General features: G+C 36.9%; 2 protein-coding genes across 2 annotated transcripts; one reads left to right on the forward strand and one right to left on the reverse strand.

Annotated features, from left to right (window-relative positions):
- The first annotated feature begins 1,963 nt into the window (after window positions 1-1,963).
- Window positions 1,964-4,646, forward strand: LOC132122251 (homeobox protein SIX3-like). The gene is made up of 2 exons (XM_059532289.1): window positions 1,964-2,901; window positions 3,805-4,646. Exons 1-2 carry the CDS (start codon window positions 2,210-2,212, stop codon window positions 3,992-3,994), a joined length of 882 nt encoding a protein of 293 aa, XP_059388272.1. The 5' UTR covers window positions 1,964-2,209; the 3' UTR covers window positions 3,995-4,646.
- A 6,140-nt stretch (window positions 4,647-10,786) lies between these two features.
- LOC132121776 (homeobox protein SIX2-like) lies at window positions 10,787-12,907 on the reverse strand. The gene is made up of 2 exons (XM_059531527.1): window positions 11,958-12,907; window positions 10,787-11,209 (listed from the first exon to the last, which is right to left on the reverse strand). Exons 1-2 carry the CDS (start codon window positions 12,515-12,517, stop codon window positions 10,897-10,899), a joined length of 873 nt encoding a protein of 290 aa, XP_059387510.1. The 5' UTR covers window positions 12,518-12,907; the 3' UTR covers window positions 10,787-10,896.
- Window positions 12,908-21,318: the final 8,411 nt, after the last annotated feature.

Raw genomic sequence — 21,318 nt, forward strand, 5'->3', positions numbered from 1 at the left:
AGGTCTGATTGACTCCTCCCAGCGTCAGAGCTGGCAGCTCGGTGAAGGTGATGGGCGACTTGTTGCATGAGGAACTGTGGGTACCCATTACCGTAGCCTATGATTCTCAAGGAACAATTACGCGCCAAAGAAACTACTCTTATGTAGAGCAAGTTCATCTGGCAAATTTAGGTTTCGTGTTTATTCTGTAATTCTGTAACAGGTTTGTAAATGTTGTTAAGCCATGCCACACTGATAAACTGCCTTCAGCTTTACCGGGGATTATTAAGACTTCTCCAGCGACGAAAATCCAAAAGTAATCGCAGATTAATTTTGTATCCTGTTATCTGTAACTTTAATAAATGGTTTTGACCGTCGACCTAATGCGTGCCTGAAAGTGTTTGTAGCCTATTTCCTCTGATCTAATGCGAGGTGAATGTGACTGTGCCTTAGACCGAAACATTTCAAGGTCATTTCAAAGTTCAGCAGTACACTAACCTTAAATATAGGCTACTTTGTGTTTGTATAAATTAGTCAGTAGTTTTATAACTCCAATTAAATATGTTTCAGTTGGCCTATATATTATCCCATTTTTCCTTTTAAGAATCCGTTGAAGCATCAGGAAAATAATAATAATAATACAAAATCAAATAAAGTATAATAATAATCATTTCTGCATTCAAATTTAAGTATTAAAACTGTATGTATTGCAGAACTGTTGTGACTAATATAAGGCTGTCATAAATTTAGACCTTTAGGTTTCTTGTAGCTAAGTTTACAAAACGTGCTTCTTAAAGCGCGTTGAGTGATTTTTGAGCTCAGTGCGTGTATAAATAGAGGTTGATATTTGCAGTGAACACGATATTCCACCAATTAACTAATCCTGATGAACAAAGAGGTCTCGTTACTTGTCTGCGGGGCGCGAGATTAGTGCTTTGTTGGCAGTTATTACTATGCCAACACCTGTAGCCGAGGAAAGATCATTTAAAATCTTGTCTTGAAGCAATGCCTTTTTTAAATCGTTCCAAAACGCATATTATTATAGCAACGAGTTTTTTATTTATTTATTATCTAATACCCAATTAATCACTAATGATAAATCTGCAGACATCACCTCCTTTTAACTGTACACATTAATCTTTAATGTAAGACAGTAGTGGTGTGCCCACTGGAGAGAAGGCCATTAAGCGCTAAACCCCAGGATAAACAGACAATTAGGCCAAGTGAATTAACTTGTTTGCGGCATTAATTACACGCTTTGTGCAAACAAAAAGCCTTGTGAAAGAATGTTATTTGACTCAGGCCTAACAAGCCGATTTTGTTTCCTGCTGATATTTTATCTCGCCTTTTAAACTGACAAAGAGGTTAAATAACTAATAATAATTACATGGAATAGGCCTACGCATTATGTTGTAGGCTAATAAAAACGTGTAGGCTATTTAAACGTTAAAGTATCATGACGATTACAGATTGAAAAAAAAGCTTCGATTCTTATGTAAAATAAAATAAAAATGAATAAACATTTAATTTAACAAATAAGTGCCAATGTTTTGAGGATCGATTAATTCAAATATGTAATTGTGTCTTTTAGATTTAATCCCTTTTTTATGTTAACGCCTTTTCAATAGCTTTTTTTCCTGTGGGAAAAAAGTGCATATGCACTAACAACTGTAAAATTTATTCTCGGATTTTTAATAAAATAAATAAAAATAATACAAAATAAAAATACAAAAAACTCCCAGTTCTTCTACGTTATAGAAATGCTTGGTAAAAAAACGGCAGGTTATTTATCTGTAGGCTAGCTCGCGGACTTTCACACCCACGCGCGGAAGCACACTCACAGTAATATAGCAATATTCCACCTATTAATCGTCCTACCGTCGAGTGAACTGGCGCACCATTCGCCTGCTTGAAAACATCCCGCAGTGAGTGGCCAGTTCTGATTGGAGCGATGAAAAAACCCCGCGCGCGCTCGAAGCAAATGCGGAGAAGGGCAGCGCGCACTGGCTGATGACGGGCAAGCTTGACAGTGATTGGCAGGGCTGCCATGACAACCACAGCACGACACCAGGAAGACCAATAGAAAAGCGATACAAAATGTTTCACCGTCGCACTCGAAGTTGATTAAGAGTAGATATCACGCGTTTGGTGGCACAACAGCGATAGCGGCGCAAACACGACGTCCGTTTTGCCGTCTTTTTCCGTCTGTTTGTCTCTGACCGGCGACTCCATGGTTTTCAGGTCTCCTTTAGAGCTGTATCCCTCACATATTTTCCTGCCCAATTTCGCGGATCGCCCTCTGCTTCTAGCTGGCAGCATTCCCAGAGCGAGATCCCCGGAGGACTTAACGATGTTTCAGCTGCCCACCCTAAACTTCTCGGCGGAACAGGTGGCCAGCGTGTGCGAGACGCTGGAGGAAACCGGAGACATCGAGAGACTCGGACGTTTCCTTTGGTCCTTGCCCGTGGCACCGGGAGCCTGCGATGCCATCAACAAGCACGAGTCCATCCAGCGAGCCCGAGCGGTGGTCGCGTATCACACTGGAAGCTTCCGTGAATTGTACCACATCCTGGAAAACTACAAGTTCACCAAAGACTCCCATGGAAAGCTGCAAGCGATGTGGCTCGAAGCGCACTACCAAGAGGCAGAGAAGCTGCGCGGTCGTCCCCTCGGACCCGTTGATAAATACCGGGTTCGCAAGAAGTTCCCTTTGCCACGGACCATCTGGGATGGCGAACAGAAGACGCACTGTTTCAAGGAACGGACTCGCGGCTTGTTGAGGGAGTGGTACTTACAGGATCCTTACCCCAATCCGAGCAAGAAAAGGGAACTGGCACAAGCCACTGGACTGACTCCGACTCAAGTGGGCAACTGGTTTAAAAATCGAAGGCAAAGAGACAGAGCAGCAGCTGCCAAAAACAGGTCAGTTTAATGGGTTGAACCGAATTTGGAGAAATTGAAATTAAACGAAAACTTGCGAAGATATAAAGGCAATTTGTAAACTACAATAGACAGCAAATGATGTCACACAACCTGCACGATGTGCTCGATCTCGGTAGAAAGAAATCGAACAATATTATTTTATTTGTTTGAAAAAACAAAAACAAAGGAATTTTGCTATTGCTTTTGCATTTGCAATAGCGGACAATTTATTTTAATTTAATTGTTAAAGCTTTAGAAAACGTTTTATGTTATTTGGCGTTGTGATGTAAAATAATGATTTATTCTGGAGTTCTTATAATTAAGTAAATAGGAAGATTATCATGACAGCACAACAGCAAAAATCAATTTGCAGTTAGGTTGTGATAATTGATTTTTTTTTATGATTAAAAATAACCCCATACATATATATATATATTACGTGTTTTGAAAAAAATTTATTTGAAAGTGTATTTCCGTATAGTTTTCTTTCATTTCTAAATAAATTTACCAAAGCAAACACATATTTTTCATGTTAGTGTAAACTGATATAGCATATAATCTAATCAAATATAGGCCTATAAAAAATGGCATTAAATATGGCTAAAGCTCATTATTTATAATTAGAAATATATTTATATTTTTAATTAAAAGATATGGATGTTTATGAAAAAATATATAAGCTTGTACATAAATATAAATATAAAATCCTTACATAAAAATCGACTTGAGTAACTAAATTGCTTTTTACTCTTTTTGTTCTGATCTCACATTTAAAATCAGGTTTTTTATTATTAGAGACACTGTCGAAACCCATCGAATTCGAACAATGCCGTCTGTGATGTATGTATAGTTGATTATCGTATTGCATAAATAATCTGATTTTCTGAATCCGTGTGTTTTTAGGCTTCAGCACCACGGACTGGGTCAAAGCGGCCTGCGCTCCATGTCAGATCCCGGGTGCACACCGCACAGCTCGGCCGAGTCCCCTTGCGCGGCCGCCAGCCCCACTACCAGCGTCTCCAGTATGAATGAACGAGGCGACGGAGGGACCATTCTCTCAGTTACTGACAGTGATTCTGATTTCGATGTATGATGCACCCTCAGAAAAATATGGAACATTTTTGCTCAGAGAAAAATGAACGTGAGAAATTGTGGGCAATATGGGGGCCGGCCATTTTGCCACCTTGTGTTCGACAAAAGGAGAAAAGCATGCTGTTTTTCCAGCGCTTCAACGGACTGACGCCCTATCCTTTCATTTCCAATGCCTACACGACCATGTTGCATGTTCATTCGTGAATATTTTGCATTTTTTTAAGGCATTTATGAAGTGGAGTCTGAGAAGGTATAACTCGATGCTCAGTGAAATGAGTGAACCGGAGAGACAATTTTGTTATTTTGTGTTTATCCAGACAATCGTTGAAGTCAAAAGCACCTTTATTCCCCCCTCGATGTTCATACTAATTTTATCGCGAGATTTATATTGAATTGTCCATGTCTGATTCAAAGTTTTCCTTATAGGTCTAGGCTTGTCTAGATAATGCTTGTATGATATCGCAATTACGCCACTCTGTTTCTTGCAGATTTCTTTATGTTGTGTCCATAAAGCGTGAGTAACTGTCTGTTAAGTGCTTGGAGAATTTAAGTGTCTATTCATTCTGCTCGTTTTTATACTGTAAATGGGTTAATGGCGCTGAAAACACAGTGTTATGGGTCACTTTTATGCAAATAAATATAATTTAATATAATGACTATCAGAGTATTATTTGTTTATTTAATGAGTTGACATTGTTGCATTTTGTCAAAAAAGGGGTGAAAATATATTTGGTATTCTATACATTAATTTCTTTTTTCGTTTTTATTTTTAATTTAGGAGTGTTTTAATTATTTAATTATTTAGATAAGTCCACGTTAAACAGAACTAAAAAAAAAGAGATTAAGAAGAGTTATTGCTTTCGTTCTTTTATTTCTTTAATTCTAAAATGTTGTTCAATTTTAACTATTATTATTGTTATTATTTTTATTGAAGTAGTTAGATTTTCATTGGTGCAAACTATTTGAAAATAAAATGAATTCCATTTAGCCTATACATTTAAATAAAGGGAGAGTTGCCAGTGCAAATGCATATCCATTTTCGTTTCCATATTTATAACTGATTTAATTTTTTTATGCTTCTGGCAAAGAACAATATAAAATTATCGTAGAACAGAAGGAAACTATGGAAAAAATTCTGACAAAATGTATTAATACATTACAAAGCTTAGATTTTTTTTATTAACTAATGTATATATAAAGAAAGCTAAATAAAATAAATAAATAAAGAGAAAAAAGACAACCGATCATCAAAGTCCGACGTGTTAGACGAAAAAAGAGATAATTATGATCATGAATCGTAAAAGCTTGGTATCCATGTATACACCTTCAATTAATGGTCTTGTTAAAGTAGAAATAAACGCGGATGAAACACATATTAAACCCAAAAGGGAACGTGCTTGTGGACATATCAACTAACGTTGATATACGAAATAAAAATAATAAAGTTTTATTTTTCAATTCATCGTTTTATTTTATGTTATAGTACTCACTAGTGGCTTATGTTAACCAGGTAATCACGTACTCGCCGATACGTGGAATTAAACTAGTGCCATCACATTACTTACACATTATTCCATAGAGCTCACTCTAATCACCGCAGTTGTAAAACGTCATTTATCGGTCTAATAATGCCATCATTCAGTTTCAGACTTCTCTTTTACTACCACCATAAGGCTAAATAACAGGAGGATGGTTTGTTTGTGATGTCCTAATAGCATTCCATATAAGAGAAAGAGTGTGTGTTTACTGTGAGAGGATTTCTGTTCCCTCTTCTCCCCTTTGATTTGATCGCTTAACTGAGCACAACTTTTTATTCGTGTTTATTCACGCGGCAGTTCCCTTGACCTGGATTCATGGTGCTGCGTTGAGCTACGCTATAAAATAATCTAAACACGAAGCGCCTCTTTAGCACACCAGAAGTGCAATTTAGTGCAATTCCAAGGCTACACTCAATTTTACACTTAGCCTAACATGTTAATAATGAAGTAAATAGAGAAAAATGACTAAATCTGATAGTTGCAGTGTTAGCAAGTCTACTTCACATTTTCTGCTTAATTTGATGAATAGCCTATATTACATTAATCAATTCATAAATTAACCATGGTGGAAGAATATTGTCAATTCGATGACAAATAATGAATCTGTAAATAAACTAGCAACCCCTCAAGTAGCCTACAAGCTTTGCAACAAAAGTATCTTTCTGCTGAGGATGCAACAGTAGCCTACACTGATTGAGCGACTTCCGTTTAGATCAATATCGTACGGTAAGTCTACAGAACATAAGTAGTCCTTGTCATTATCACTTATTCTAGATTTGCATACAACTCATTTAATCACAAAAATTGAAGTGTTGTTTTAAAGATCTTAAATGCATGTCAGTCGGCTGTGTCCACCCAGAATTATTGCGCGCTATTGAGGAATCTCACGAAATCAAGACTGAAAACAAAATATAATTTTATAATTCGCACACCCATGAAAGTGACCGCATGTAACACGCCGTTTGACCTTAAAGGGATAGTTCACCTTCAGCTGCTGTTCCCCACTGACTTCCATAGTAGGAAAAAAAACTGTGCAAGTCAATGGGGACCAGCAACTGAAGGTGGACTATCCCTTTAAATTTATAACTGCATACATGGGGCCTTGGAGCACATTAGGCCTGGCTACTTGTCGGCGAAATTACATTTTGATTCTTGTAAAACGTTTTATATTAATACTTTTGTACTACATTTACTTTAAACAAATTACTTGTGGTTATATTAAGCGGTGGTAAATGTTTGATTGCTCACAGTTCACCCCAAACATGTTTATAGCTGCACACGTGCTACAGTCATGACGCTTACATGGGTGACAAAACTGTGACATAATTTATTTATTTATTTTTTCAAGTGTGAATCTCAAAGCGACTGAAAAGTAAAGCTTAAGGGAGCGAAGTCAAAGTCCGTTCCTGGAGGGCCGCAGCTCTGCAGAGTTTTGTTCCAACAAACTAGTTTTCAAATAAGCCTGAAGGACCTGATATGCTAGATCAGGTGTGTTTAATAAGGTTGGATATAAACTCTGCAGGGCTGTGGCCTTCCAGGAATTGAGTTTCACACGCCTGCTTTAGGAAGTGCGACAAATGTGTCATGAACTTTTCTTACAGTTGGAAGCCTTTACATCCTATTCATGTGCCTATGTCGCCATCATGCGGTTACTATTTAATAAAACAATCAACGCTGTGGAACTTTTAAATATATATGCTTTATGATATGCACACACACACACACACACACACACACACATATATATATATAATGTGTGACAGTCTTTATTAATAAGTACAGAAACTGAATACTACTCTGTGCTATAATATTTACATTGTTATGTTGTAACAAACAACATCTTTGTTTAAAAGAAGCTGAAAAATGACAATGAACTCCAGGTTGTAACTTTGCCACCACTTGAACAATAAAAGATGTTGTGAAGCTGTGAAGTTGAGCAGCCTTTAAAAGAAAGAATTGAATTGAATATTGTAATGGAAGATGTGGGCCTTGTAAGAAAATTATCACACGTTTTAATCTCATTTGTTTTTCAAATGTTTGATTAAAGAAATTGTTTCATTTAAAATGATTAACATAAAAATATGTATTTAAATGTTTTGTCCTCACTGATCTTTTTTTAATCTCTGCTTCCATAACTTTAGGTCTAGGCACTTTGATGACAATAAAAGTAACACATTTCAGTAGAAAGATGAGACATTCTTGCTTTCACAAGAAAAATATGTGAATAATGTGAATCCTCTTCTTCCTCTTCCATTTCAAATCTTCTCCAACAAGCCTGTAGCATACCAGCCACATGTTGCATGTTAATAATGCCATAATTACACAGTGCTTAGACCTGCAGTAATCCACATCCACACCACTTTCAGAATTAATTGAACATTAATATTTCTAAAACCACGCCTTTACCAAATTCATACTCATTTATTTTATTACAATCATAAATTATTCCTTTATAATTTTTCATGCCGAGGAGATAAACATTTGAACGCAACTGGAAAAATTTACAGAGAGTTTACATGATGGTTTAGGAGAATCGTTTTCCTTCGTTTAATAACACATGGAAATATTCAATTCATTTATTTGCGTTTTTCACGATACAAATCGTTGCAAAGCAGCTTTACAGAAAATGAAACTTTCTATTTTAAAGTATCTACATTATATTAAGTAAGTAGCAACTATGTCAAGTTAATGTCCTTATGGCAGAAATGCACAGTATAAATCAAGCAGTTAATTATGTCATGTAAACAAACGATTTTGTGTTTTACGATTAAATATTTGGTAGTTGTGTATGTTGTCTGAGGGTTTGCATCATCTTAGGTCTTCTGGGGGGTTGTGCATGTGTGTATTTGATCACTTGAAGTAGGATATTAGATGCATTATGTGAAAGTTTGGCTAAAGAGATGTGTCTTTAATCCAGATTTAAACAGAGATATTGTGTGTCTGAACCCCGAACATTATAAAGAAGGCTGTTCCAGAGTTTGGGAGCCAAATGTGAAATAGCTCTATCTTCTTTAGTGGACTTTGCTATCTTAGGTATTGTCCAGAGTTTTGCGACCTTATAGGGAGCGTGACGGATTGTAGCGCGATAAAGATTAGTTAAGTACGCAGGAGCTAAGCTATTAAGGGACTTAAAAGTAAGTACTATTTTGTAACTGATACGGAACTTAATAGGCAGCCAGTGCAGAAATTGTAAAATTGGCAATATGATATAATATCTTCTTGACCTCCAGCAGATGCAATTTAGACTACCTGTAGCTTGTTTACTGAAGATGCAGGACAATCAAGGGCTGTGTTTCCCGATAACTGTGTAACTGCGCTACGAAGACTCTAAAGGTACACCTTGTTATACATTTCCTAGGTGTGTTCCCCGAACTATAACTTAGGATGTTGCTTAAGATAAATCTTCATACGTGCGACGTTAGCAGCTGCTGTCCATGGCGGTGGTGCTGAATAGGTCTCCTCCAAGTATCGATGGCTCGAGAATCTATTTTTCACTACAGGAGCTCCTTCACTGCGTTAAAGAGAGTGGGCAACATAGGCTACTGAGAAAGCGATGTTGATTTTAAAGAAGCACTTTAGAAACAGTAGAAATTGCCTTTATCGTGGCTCACTGCATTTATAAAATGATCCAAATTGCAAACTCAACTTTGGATATCACACACGCGTATGTGTGTGTGTGTGTGTGTGTGTCATGTGACGCACAGCCACAACAGCATTTATTAATTTATCATGAAATATATTGATTCTCACCTGTATAGATTATTTTGATGGTCAGAGTAATTAATGTAATATATAAACTACACATAAAAACCTTTCTGTTTACTTAATTAACCTATATGGGTGCCATGCCATAATATATTTTTAATACGAATGAGTTTATATTTAATGCCCAGACAGCAAGCAGTTTTGGCCCAGAACAGGCCCACGTCTGTATCATCGTATCACGACTGTAAAGTGAAGGAGCCTTTTAGCACAGTGGTGGCCACTAGCGGAGTGAAATGTGAACAGCGATAAGGTATAGCTAAGAGTGGTCCAGACTCCAGACTGACCTTATGAACGAATGACTTACTTGTACTTACTAATGAATGTACTTAAAACACGTATTAACGTCAAGGTAAAACTTGAGGTATAACTCACGAACAACGTAGCGTTAAGAAGGTTTCGGAAAACGCAGCCAGTGCATTACACTCCCGTCTAGAGCTCATAGATGCATGAACTAGCTTTTCTGCATCAGAAACAGGTTGCATGTTCCATGGCTTGGTAATGTTTCTACGATGGAAGAATGCTGCTTTTGTAGCATGAGAAATATGATAGTATTTCTGTCTAACACCCACATGACTGTAGAACAGTATACCTCCGTCTAGATGAAATTGTAATCTAAGAGATTCTGTGTACTGTTTTTTGGTCCAATAACTAATATATCTAGAAATAGTTACAAATTGTCTCAGTAGTGATCTTCAGCTTTTTTGGGGAAAACGAGTGGGTTAGGCCACTGCTTATAATTACATACCGTTGCCAATAGGGGCAGTATATGTTCACAATTTCGTTTTTTTTTTTTAGGAACAGAATACAAGTTAAAAACGAAGCTTGCAAAATATTATCTAAAAAAGTGAAATGCTGTTTTACGTTGTATAAATGATTACTATTTAATAGCTCTTTTCATATCAAAATAAAATCTAAGTTGTGCTACAATTAAAACTTGCAATTAATTGCATCTTTTTTGCAGCGCTGAATGTAATTACCGATGAAAAATTTAAGAAGAGCTAATAACATTGTGAAGAATGGAAAATTATTGTAACAATCTGTGCAAAAAAAAAAAAAAAAAAAAAGGATTTTTGGAGTGCTATTTTCTTTTCACAAAGGCTACTGCACTTTACCAGATAATAAGTTATAAACTGAACATGGATATTCATGCCTTTAGTATAAATGACAAAGAAATTTAAGGATTTATGTATCCAAACATGACAAAGCGTTATGAAGGAAAATTCAAATAATTGAATTTACATGTTTCTACCTACTTGTATTGGCATTTATTGCAATAATACATTGTCAAATCCGCTTTCGATGAAGCTATTAAAATTGACAGATGCAGTAAACTGTAAATGTTCAATGAGACCACACATTTTGACCTTATTAAATATATATTTTATTACTTACATTTTAGCTAGACATATAAAAAAAACTATTCCTTGATTACATTGAATTGTTACCGAATTTTCATGGAAACCGTTTTCAGGTCTGTCATCTGGTAGTCCTTTTTAATTTTTATTTTTATGTCCTCTCAGCTTGACTAACTCATGTTTGGTAGCCTATGATAACGAAGCTAGTAACTGGGGGAAAAGTCAAAGATTAAGTGTTTTATTTCTTATGATCCATGTTCCACCAGGCTGGCCGTCATGGTGTTGAGAAGGCCGTCGTGCATGGAGAAGTGGAGGTGGCTCTGAGCGTCTGAGCCGCTGACGGGGATGATGGAGGCGCTGGGGCCGGGCGGAGGCGCGAAGCTGTGCAGGGGTGTCAGACCCGAGCTGGAGGGCATAAGGATGGCTGGGCTCATGGAGCTGTGATCCGGGGTCGCCGCGGGAGATTTGTCGTCCTCTGAACTTTCGCATAGTGATTTGTTTTCGTTCACGTGAGAGGTCAGTGGGTTGTGACCGTTTGGATTTGCACCATCGTTTTCCCTGTTGGAGAAGATCATTCAAATTCATTAGCAGCCCAGCAAAAACAACAACCATCGCTTACTGATGCACATACAAACACCTGGACCGCGCATCACTAAATCTGGCAAGTTAAATATACTTTTATTTTTCTCCACATTTCAGGCCTTTTTAAGTTTGAAGCAAAAGCTATATTTATATAGACTAAATGTTATATATATATATATAGAACAATCATACGTCAATAATATCTTAGGTAAAAAAAAACCTTCTTCAGCCCCGATCAGTTAAAGTGAGATGATATGATTTAAAAAAATATATATATACGGTATTTATTTGTTACATTTCTGTGACTTAAGCATTACTCGTTAATTAAAAAGGCAGGTGACAAAACCTCCTGCAGTTGCCATGCCACTGATGTCATCAAATTAAACACATTTATTTTATAAAAATTTATTATTTATTTTATATTATTTATAAATTTATTAATTGTGCCGCTGCTGATTTTCTTAAAGTCCAATTGTTTTTAATTCTTTGACATTTAGATTATTCTATCATAAGAATAATTAAGACTATACTTATTTAATTTCTGTATTTATTAATTTCTTTATTTTACCCACAAGTACACTAATGAATGCAAATATTTTTATATAGCTTTTTTTTTTTTTTTTTTTTTTTAAAGATGACTACCATCATTTTGGTTAGCTTTCCACAGCTGTTGTACAGAAAGTTCGTTTGTGTATCGTCTTGAGAGTAATGGTGTTCTTCCTACCTTTCCTTTGCTTCTGCTGCACGGTCTCTCTGCCTCCTGTTCTTGAACCAGTTGCTGACCTGAGTCGTGGTGAGGCCAGTGGCCTCTGCCAGTTCTTTCTTCTCTCTCGGGGAAGGGTACGGGTTGTGAGTGTACCACTCTTTAAGTACACACCGGCTCTTCTCCTTAAAACAGTAGCTGGTCTCCTCTCCATCCCAGATGGTGCGAGGCAGCGGAAACTTTCTGCGCACGCGGTATTTTCCCACTGCGCCCAGAGGACGACCGCGTAATTTCTCCGCTTCGATATAGTGAGCTTTCAGCCAGAGCTGTTGCAGTTTAGGGTGGTTGTGCGGAGAAAACTGGTGGCTCTCTAATACTTTGTAGAGCTCCCTGAAGTTGCCCCGGTGAAAAGCTACCACAGCCTTCGCTTTCAAAACGCTCTCGTTTTTGTGGAGGTGCTCACAAGCAGGTAAGGACCACAGAAAGCGTCCGAGACGTTCGATACTCCCACCTTGCTGAAGGACCTCGCAGACGCAGGCAACCTGCTCTTGGGTAAATCCAAAAGTTGATGTCATAGACATAGTTCAAGGCAATAGGACACCTGGTGTCCCGCGCGGATCTTAACGTTGGTTTTTAAGGCAATATCCACTTTGGAAACTCAAGCAACGAGGCTCCCCAAATGAAGAATTTCAGTTCTCGATGTACATTTTCCACGAGAAGATGGTTTAAAATCAGTCCAAAGCAAAAACAAAACAAAAGCAAAGCTAACAGTTTGAGTCAGTGTCTTGCATTGCTCAATCACTTAGTTGCAATATCATGACGCGCTAATCATTTCATTCGCGCGCAATAGATTCTTTCCTAGAATGTCCTTAGTTATCAGCCCGCCCTCTGGTTGTCATTCTCTTACAGAGTGCCCAGTGTGTAAGGACGGCTTGCGCATCCTCCTGGGGAGTCATACGGGCAAGTGTGGAGAGAAGCTGTGTCGCACCTGACCCTGCCTCTTGGAGATAGAATAGGCACCTCGGGGGAAGGAGTGCGCGCAACACACTCCAAAAACAGACACTGCTGTATTATAATCGCAGAATAAAGGGGAAACCAATAGCTACACAGATAAATGTTTTTGTTATTATTAACAAAAAGTTTTGTGGGGGGAACTACTGCCTGAAAATGTCCTTTTGATTACTGTAGTTTCATTTCACCATCACTTGTTTGCATGAAAATGCATAGGCTAGGCGACACGTTAGTTTACGTCATTTTCTAGATCAATATATAGAACAAAATCATCAAAATATTTGTGCAAAATGCAAATGTAAAACAATTAAAAGTGAGGAAAAATAAACAAAAATCGATTCAAATGAATCGTTTTTTTTCTAGTGATGGATGGCGGGCACCAGAGGTTTGCTGGATTGATGTTTGTGACGAGAAGTCTCTGGTGTCGTGTATCTGACGAGTTATTTTGGAATGTAACGTGACTCCAGCGTACTTTTTCATATGGACATTGTAATTCTAGCATTTGGTTATTTAGTATATTTAGTAAATTCGTTTTATGGTGAGCTAATATATAGCCTATACGCTAGCTCTCGCCTAGTCATGAAAATATTTTGATGTTAGTTTGCATATGAAAGCAAAACATATGACGCCTTTAGACTGAACATGCTGCACACTGGCGTTAATATATTTTATTACATTACAAAACATGGTAGAAAACTATTACTGTAATATTAAATGGAATTAACATTCTTTAAAATATGTATAGGTTGATTATTGGTTCTTTAAATTTTTTAGGCTCAGCAAAGAGTAGTCTTCTAAATAAAAACAATTTTAAGTTGTATAGAAGTTTCTGATGTTGCATTGCAAATACTTCAGATTAGGATTACAATAAAGGGTTAATTCCTTATAGAACCTAAAAAAAATACCCTTTATTCAAAGAGTAAACACATCATCTCACATTTATGCATTGTGTTATATTCTACCATCTTTGCTCAAATATGCTCAAGTTAACCTACTGATATATTCAAAACAGAAATATTATTACACATAATATTCAGAAACAGTGGTCACGTATTTCCCCCAAGAACCTTTACATTTGCATGGCATGCTTCATGTTTGCATTGTGGGATATTGTGTTACGTATTTTACTTGTCTTTTTGTAAAAAAAAAAAGTCCACACCCATCTCAATAGCCTACGACACACATGCTCATTCTCACACACGTGCATGCAGATGTAAAGGGTTGAGTTTTCAGTAAAAGGATCTGATTGATTATGCATGGCTGGGATCATTTTCCAGTGAAGGGGAGGAGGTGTCTGAGCAGTCGTTAGCCAGTCTGAGACCTCCTGAGGGCAGCCACAGCAGCAGAGATGGCCGAAAGTGGACGTTCATAGTGGCTTCAGCTCGCAGCAGGACAGAGGAAGTCAGTTTGAGTCCATTTTGAAAACCATTCTTTATTCAGGGGAGCTGCTCCATGCTAGCTTTGCCGTGTCATTCTAAACCATGCTTCAGAGACAGTGAGCTGAGCTTGGCTGCTGTCTGGGGCTCCAGCCTCTGACCTTGATGATGGAGAAGTGAGGAGATGATGGAGAGAATGTTTGCCTGCTCTTAAAGGACTAGCTTACTCTTTAATGAATTAATTATTGTTCAATGATTGCTGGTTTCTCCTAAATGATAGTTCACTCAAAAAAGAAACATCTGTTACTGGTCTCACCATCACGTCTTTCCGTACCTGTATGACTTATTTCTTCTGCAGAACAGAAAATAAGATACTCTGAAAAATGTTTAGAATAAAGAAGTAATGTTTTTGTCCACACAATGAAAGTAAATGGGGTCCAAAACAATATTGAATGCCATTGACTTTCACTGTATATGGACAAAATTAGATTCTTTTTTGTGTTTATGAAGGTGAGTAAATAATGGCAAACGCTTCCATTTTTGGTGGACTGTACCTTTAAAACTTAATCATAAAGCAATAGTTCAGCCAAAAAATCTACCATTATTTATGACATTAAATGATTATTTATGATGGTCCCCCACACTGAACTGGATTTAAGGGGGCCAAAAGCAAATTCTGTGCAATGGACCCAGAATCTCTAGCAACATTTTGAAGGATGTTGGTAACCAAAACAGTTTGATTGACTTTGAATATGCACCATAGACTTTTTTTAAGTTCCATAGAAATAAGAAATTAATGCAAGTTTGGAACGACATGAAGATTAGTAAATTGAAGACAATTTTTTTCATTTTGGGTGGTCTAAGTAATATAGAATCAAAAACCCAAAAGTGAAACCTCTGTAATGGGTTTCACCATCATGTCATTCCAAACCGGTATGACTTACTTCTTCTGCAGAATACAAAAAGTAAGATGAGTAAATTGTAACATAAAAAGTAGTAAAGTAAATGGGTTCCAAAACAACAACAAAATTAGATTTTTCTAAAATAAAATCATAAAATTTTCTGGTGGACTCACTCTTCCTCATGAAGATTTTTTGATGGATGTATGACTTATTGAGGATAAATAACAGTGACAGTTTTTAATTTATGATTAAACTATCCATTTCATTTTTACTTTACCATGTTTATCTGTTACAGTGAAACCAGCTGGCAATTCTCTAACTGATACATCCACCGTTTTTATTATCTTTTAATGACACTTTTCTTCTTTGAATAAACTCTTCTGAGAGTTACAGCATGCTAAAAGCATTTTACACCCTGTGATCTGGCGTCCTATGGAAATGCACATCACCACCTGCACGGACAGAGGAAGACCGGGCAGTCCAAGCAGATCTCTGCACACACCTGCACCTGTCTAATGTTTCATGGTCCATGAGCGAGGAAGAGGTCTGCTAATCTGCCCACGCGGCTGGGCAGCGTTGCTTTTTCCTGGAGGCCCATTGCTGACCAAGCAGTGGCCTAAGCCTTTTTCTTTATTCAAATCAAGGCAGTTGTGTAGGGGGCCATGAGCAGAGACACCCAACACCCGGCAATCACACTCTCCTCCACTCACAGCGCACACTCTAAATGATTAATGAAGCTGGCTCACCTTCCCTCTCAGGAGGGAAGCGAAACCCGATAGCGCCAGGAGAGGCTGTGCTTAGCCGCATGTGTGTGTTTGCATGAGCGCAAGCACCAGGAGAAGACATGTAGGACTACAAGTTTGATCAGTGTAGTCTGGTCGTTGACGCAGAGAGAGTTCACAGAAGTGTGCTGGTAGCATTTTTGTAAAAGTTGACGACTTGCTAGAAGTAACATTTGACCCCGTTCACATGATAGCGAGGTTCCACCACGTGCATCATTTCAGGCTTTAACACAGAGTTAAAATCAGAGTATTGCGCCATGATCTAAGATGCTAAATCATGTCAGTGCTTGTTCTCTTTCTCTCTCTTACTCTCCTTGTCCTCTTGTGTGTTGGCCCCCTGGGTGATCAGGTTTCAGCCCTCTGTCCTCCTGGCAGGCAGAGGGATTAAATGTTCATGCATAGGGAAGTGACACCACCAGTGTCTGGGCAGGAACATGCTTCTCAGACTGTAATCAAAGCACTATCTTTCATTCTCTCTCTCCTGTCTAGCACTCATTTGCTCACACTTATGATTTCTTACTTATTTTCATATGCTTGTTTCTAAGCTGTTAAAGAGTTTTAGCCATTTTTTCCCAATAAATATAATCAAATTTTTGTTTCGGTCAAGTGATATAATCTCTGGTGGAAGTATATTTGCTAATCCGTACCAATTACAGTAATGTCGTTATGGTGTGTAATGTGTTGAAACACCTGTGACATATAAATCTAACTTTGTCACAGATCTTATTAACAGCTGATCCTTCACATTCCCAAGTGTTTTATTGGGAATGCTGGCTTATAGCAGACGAGTGGCCTGGTCAGGAAGTGGCTGTACTAATGTTTCATATACATTTGAGGAATGTGTCCATATGTGCAGTATAGAGCACTGTACATGACACTGTACACAACTGAGTCTTGTACAAGTGTTGCTTGTAAAATGTTCTGTAAATGGGCCACTGACGTGACACTCCATTTTATCCTTTAATGTATTAAAAATACATAGTTGAATACAGTCTAGAATAGCTTTCTTCTATGAGGAGCATGCTTTTAATTCTGATTTAAAATTCATTTTTATTATGTGGTGGTCAAAAAGCTAAAAATAAATAATTAAAAATGTTAGGGTGATAAAACTGTCCTGATAGGAAAAGCCTCATAAAAAATAAACTCTTGAAAGAAAACCTTATTAAGTATTTTCTGTAATGAAAATGTAATGAAATATTTGAACAAATATGACTTTTAGACGACAAATAAAATGGGATTGACAAACAAAGTCATGTTAAAAAAATTATATTTACTGTATACTACAAGATGAAACGAAACAAATGATAACATTTTATAAAAATTAAATTAAATATTTTATTAAAATATTTAATGATACTTTTAGAGTCATAACATGAAACCTTTCATGAAGGTGGTATAAAAGATTTTCAGAAGCGTATGAAAAAACAATGAACACAAAGAGTATACTTTTCTATAACGTGGCATATGTTTTAAACTAGATTTTTAATAAAGATTTTTCTTTTCTTTTCTTTTTTATCTGAAACACAAATACTAATTATTAGCTTATTTGCCTCAACAAATTAATTTTCCATACCATAAATGATATTGTACAGTTGTACAAGAATGCATACAGTATAACAGTGCTGTGCGGCTGTCAGCATTTCCACTATAATTCCATCAAATTATTCAAACAATAGATTTTTTTGCATACAGTGATTACGGGAAACATATTTCCTAACCACAAATACGATGTTTGTTTATGAAAGGTATAATATTTCAAAAGAGCAGTCAGAGCCTAAAATCAACAAATGATTACCATACACTCTATCTTTCAATATAGCTGTCAAGATACCATACACACTAACTAGAATAAAATGGAATGGAATGAGTGATTGATGTCACTATTAATTTTGTTCTCAGTCACCTTTGGACCAATAAGGACTAGTCAAGCTCACAGATAACCTTTTTAAAGTGGCCACAGCCTCCCTCTGTGATACTTGTTGTTGTATAGTTTCTGCTTGTTCTGGTTTTATAAAGAGAGTTCTGTAAATATTTTGTAACCGTCTACCGTGCCAGTGAAACCATACACTCTCTACAATGTGGAAAACATTCTGACTCGTCTTCTGCTTGCCAGAGACTGAAAACAGATCTTGGGACTCGGGGACAGCAATCAGTCCAGTTGACTGGGTCATCTGACCTGTTCTAAGACAGCTGTCCTGCTCTCAAGCCCCGTTCCCTGTGGTAAAACGGGGGTCAACACATTTAACCACTAAGTCATTGGGAGCAATTTGAGGAAGAAGCAGAGAGAGGCTTTTTTTTGGGGAAGCCTGTACATGACGCTTCGTGCCATCTGACCTTTCCACCATGATACTCTAACTGCTAATTCAAATACCAGCAGCATTTGTAATGCCGCACAAATCAGCTTCATCAGACTTGGTCATGAAGGTTTATAAATCAACAGCGGGGGCCTGTGTTTGGAGTCTGTCAGTGTAAAGAGCTTTGTGTGTAAGATTAGGTCTGCATGCGATGCATGTCAGTGTGCGTGTATGTTTGAAGTTTCTAAGTCTAAACAAGGTTGCTAGGCCGGTGCTGATAGGTCTAAATGTGTGCTAATGACAAAGTGTTAATGGAGGGTTGGGCTGATATTGACACTCTAAATCTGTGTTATTCCCAGTGGACCGACAGCAGGATTTGAAACTGTGTTTGGGGTGGTGTGTGTGAGTCTGTATACATTTGCTGATTTGTAAGTGTGTGTGTGTGTGTGCTAATTGTCAATGGCTACTTTCACACAGCAGCAGAATGCGGTTGTCATTCCTTTATTTAACAATAGAAATATATCACTATATGTCACTGGATAGATTGATGGTTGTAAATTACTGTAAAGGCTTAAACGTGCTGTATGTAAGATTTTGACTCTACTAAAGCATAAAAAATACAATAATATGTTAGCAGATATTTAAGAAACATGCTAAGTTAACATACTTGTTTATCTGAAAAACAATACTACAGTCAGTTCTCCTTTGAAAAAAGTGTGTTCAGGGCCGGAATGCCTGTCTTTGTTTTTGTTTGTGAAAAACCCGCCCACTGCCAGTTTACCCAATTGTATTTGGGCATCTCGGGTTGCCAGTTGGTGGAAACACAGCGTATTTCATTTCATTCATTGCCAAGTGTACTCGTTCCTGTTGGTGTCTTCAATCTGGCAACCTGCGAGTGCATCAAGTCTGAGGAGGAGGCCAGGTGAAAAAAAAATCCCCTCAAATATATTTATTATTTGGACTGCAATAGCTAGTTCAACCACTCTGTGTCAATCCTACATACAGCACCTGTATTGTTCACCCTAAAATGAAAATTTTGTCGTCAGTTCTTTACCCTCAAGTTGTATGAGTTTCTGTCTTTTGAGCACAAAATAAGATATTTTGAAGTGTGTTGACAGAAGCCATCGACTTCCAAAGTATCCCTATGTATATGACTATCCCTTTGAATCCATCCTTTGATTTGCAATGTACAGTATGTATGCTATTTGCATATTTTTTATTTTATTTTTTATTTTCAATTATTATTCCTGTCTCAAAACTTTATTTAATATGATTGATATTTGTCCTAATTGCCATAATTAAGTAGCCTATTAATTTTTCAAAATGTTGCAATGAAATGTTCTGTATTTTAAAGTTTTATATGCTTAAAGTCACACACAGTTCGGTTATTTACAGCCGCATTCTATAACCAAACTCACACCTGTAAATTATCAGAGCTCACAACCACATCTTTGCATTTTGTTATAGCTTTGGTAACTTATAGGGAGATATGAGCTGCATGTATCTGAAGCTTAGATACAGTCCTCTCCGTCCACTGAAGCTGCTCTCAGTTTTATGGTCTGCATGTGACTCAATTGCTTTTGTCAATTAATTACAAATTTGAAAGACTGACCCAGGCCTCTATAGAGAGCAGCAGTTGGTTTCTGGAAGTAATTATCATTCATTTTGTCCATAGGGGAATTTAAGACAGGTATGTGAGCTGCGAGGTTAATATTTTATGCTTTTGATCAAATCTCAGTCCACATTATTTCAACTTATTTAAATAATATTATTCCTAATAGAAAAAAAACTACATTACCCATAAATCTGCAAGGAAAGCTTCAACACTCAGATTAAGCCCTGCAAATGACTTACTAGTTAGAATCTCACTCAAAACACTCTTCAAAAATAGTATCCTTATCTCTTAAAATCTCTAAACATATTTTTACTATATATAATACATAATATATACTTCAGTTTTATATTTCGCCATAATTTTTAATTTGATTAGGTCTTTTGCAATGCTTCATTGGATTCTTTTCCTCTTTACAGATGTTAAGTAGAAAGTCTCATTCTTTTCTCAGATTTTGAAATAGTTTTTGCTTCAAATCAAAGTTTGTAATGTTGTCCCCTTGCAGCTGGTTGTTGTTATAACTTTTAAACAAGGTCTTTAACAAAAAAAAATCCTATGGGAAGGATTAATTTGAAAAATACTCCACAAAACATTACATTTATGTTTTTTTGAATGTTAGCATAATTATACAATTAAATAATTATGAATTTTAAATGCACTCTTCTGATCCTTTTACCTCTCATTTTCCTTTTTTTTCTTTTTTTGCCTAACAGGGGATTTTTAATGCAAATACATTTGCATGGCTGGACTCATGCATTCATAGTTGTGTTAGTTTGTGACAAAGGGTCTGCTACATTACTTAGTGACCTAATTACATGCAAGTGTTGGTGAGACGATATACTCATAACATAAATATAATATAATATAGTCAATAAAATAACCATATTCACATTACACTAAATTACTCACTATACATACAGTATACATGCACACATACAGTATATATGTATAAGGTATTTTTGGCTAAGTCAGTTGGCCTGAAATGAGTCCTCAGTAATTCGCTATAGAAGAGTTTGGGGTGTATAGGTTTACAGTGTATGCCGCAGGCACATCCTCTCACTAATGTTACAACGCAATGTTATACCAGCATTGTTCAGATCCAGAAAATGACACTTCCCTTAAGGGCATGCACATCAACTTACAGGCTCCACACGGCCCCACGCCCCTCTTAAACCAACTTGATTTGGCTAAAACATAATCCATCAACAGGCGAAAGTTGCAAAGGTACAACAGATTGTAGATTTTAATTTAAAAGTTTACATTGCTATGTTTCTGTAGTCACAATTGGTTATTTGAAATATTTATTTATAATATTGTTTATGCAAAGTACAACCCGAATTCCGGAAAAGTTGGGACGTTTTTTAAATTTTAATAAAATGAAAACTAAAAGACTTTCAAATCACAT

This window comes from Carassius carassius, chromosome 40 (assembly GCF_963082965.1).
Source record: "Carassius carassius chromosome 40, fCarCar2.1, whole genome shotgun sequence".
NCBI lineage: Eukaryota > Metazoa > Chordata > Actinopteri > Cypriniformes > Cyprinidae > Carassius > Carassius carassius.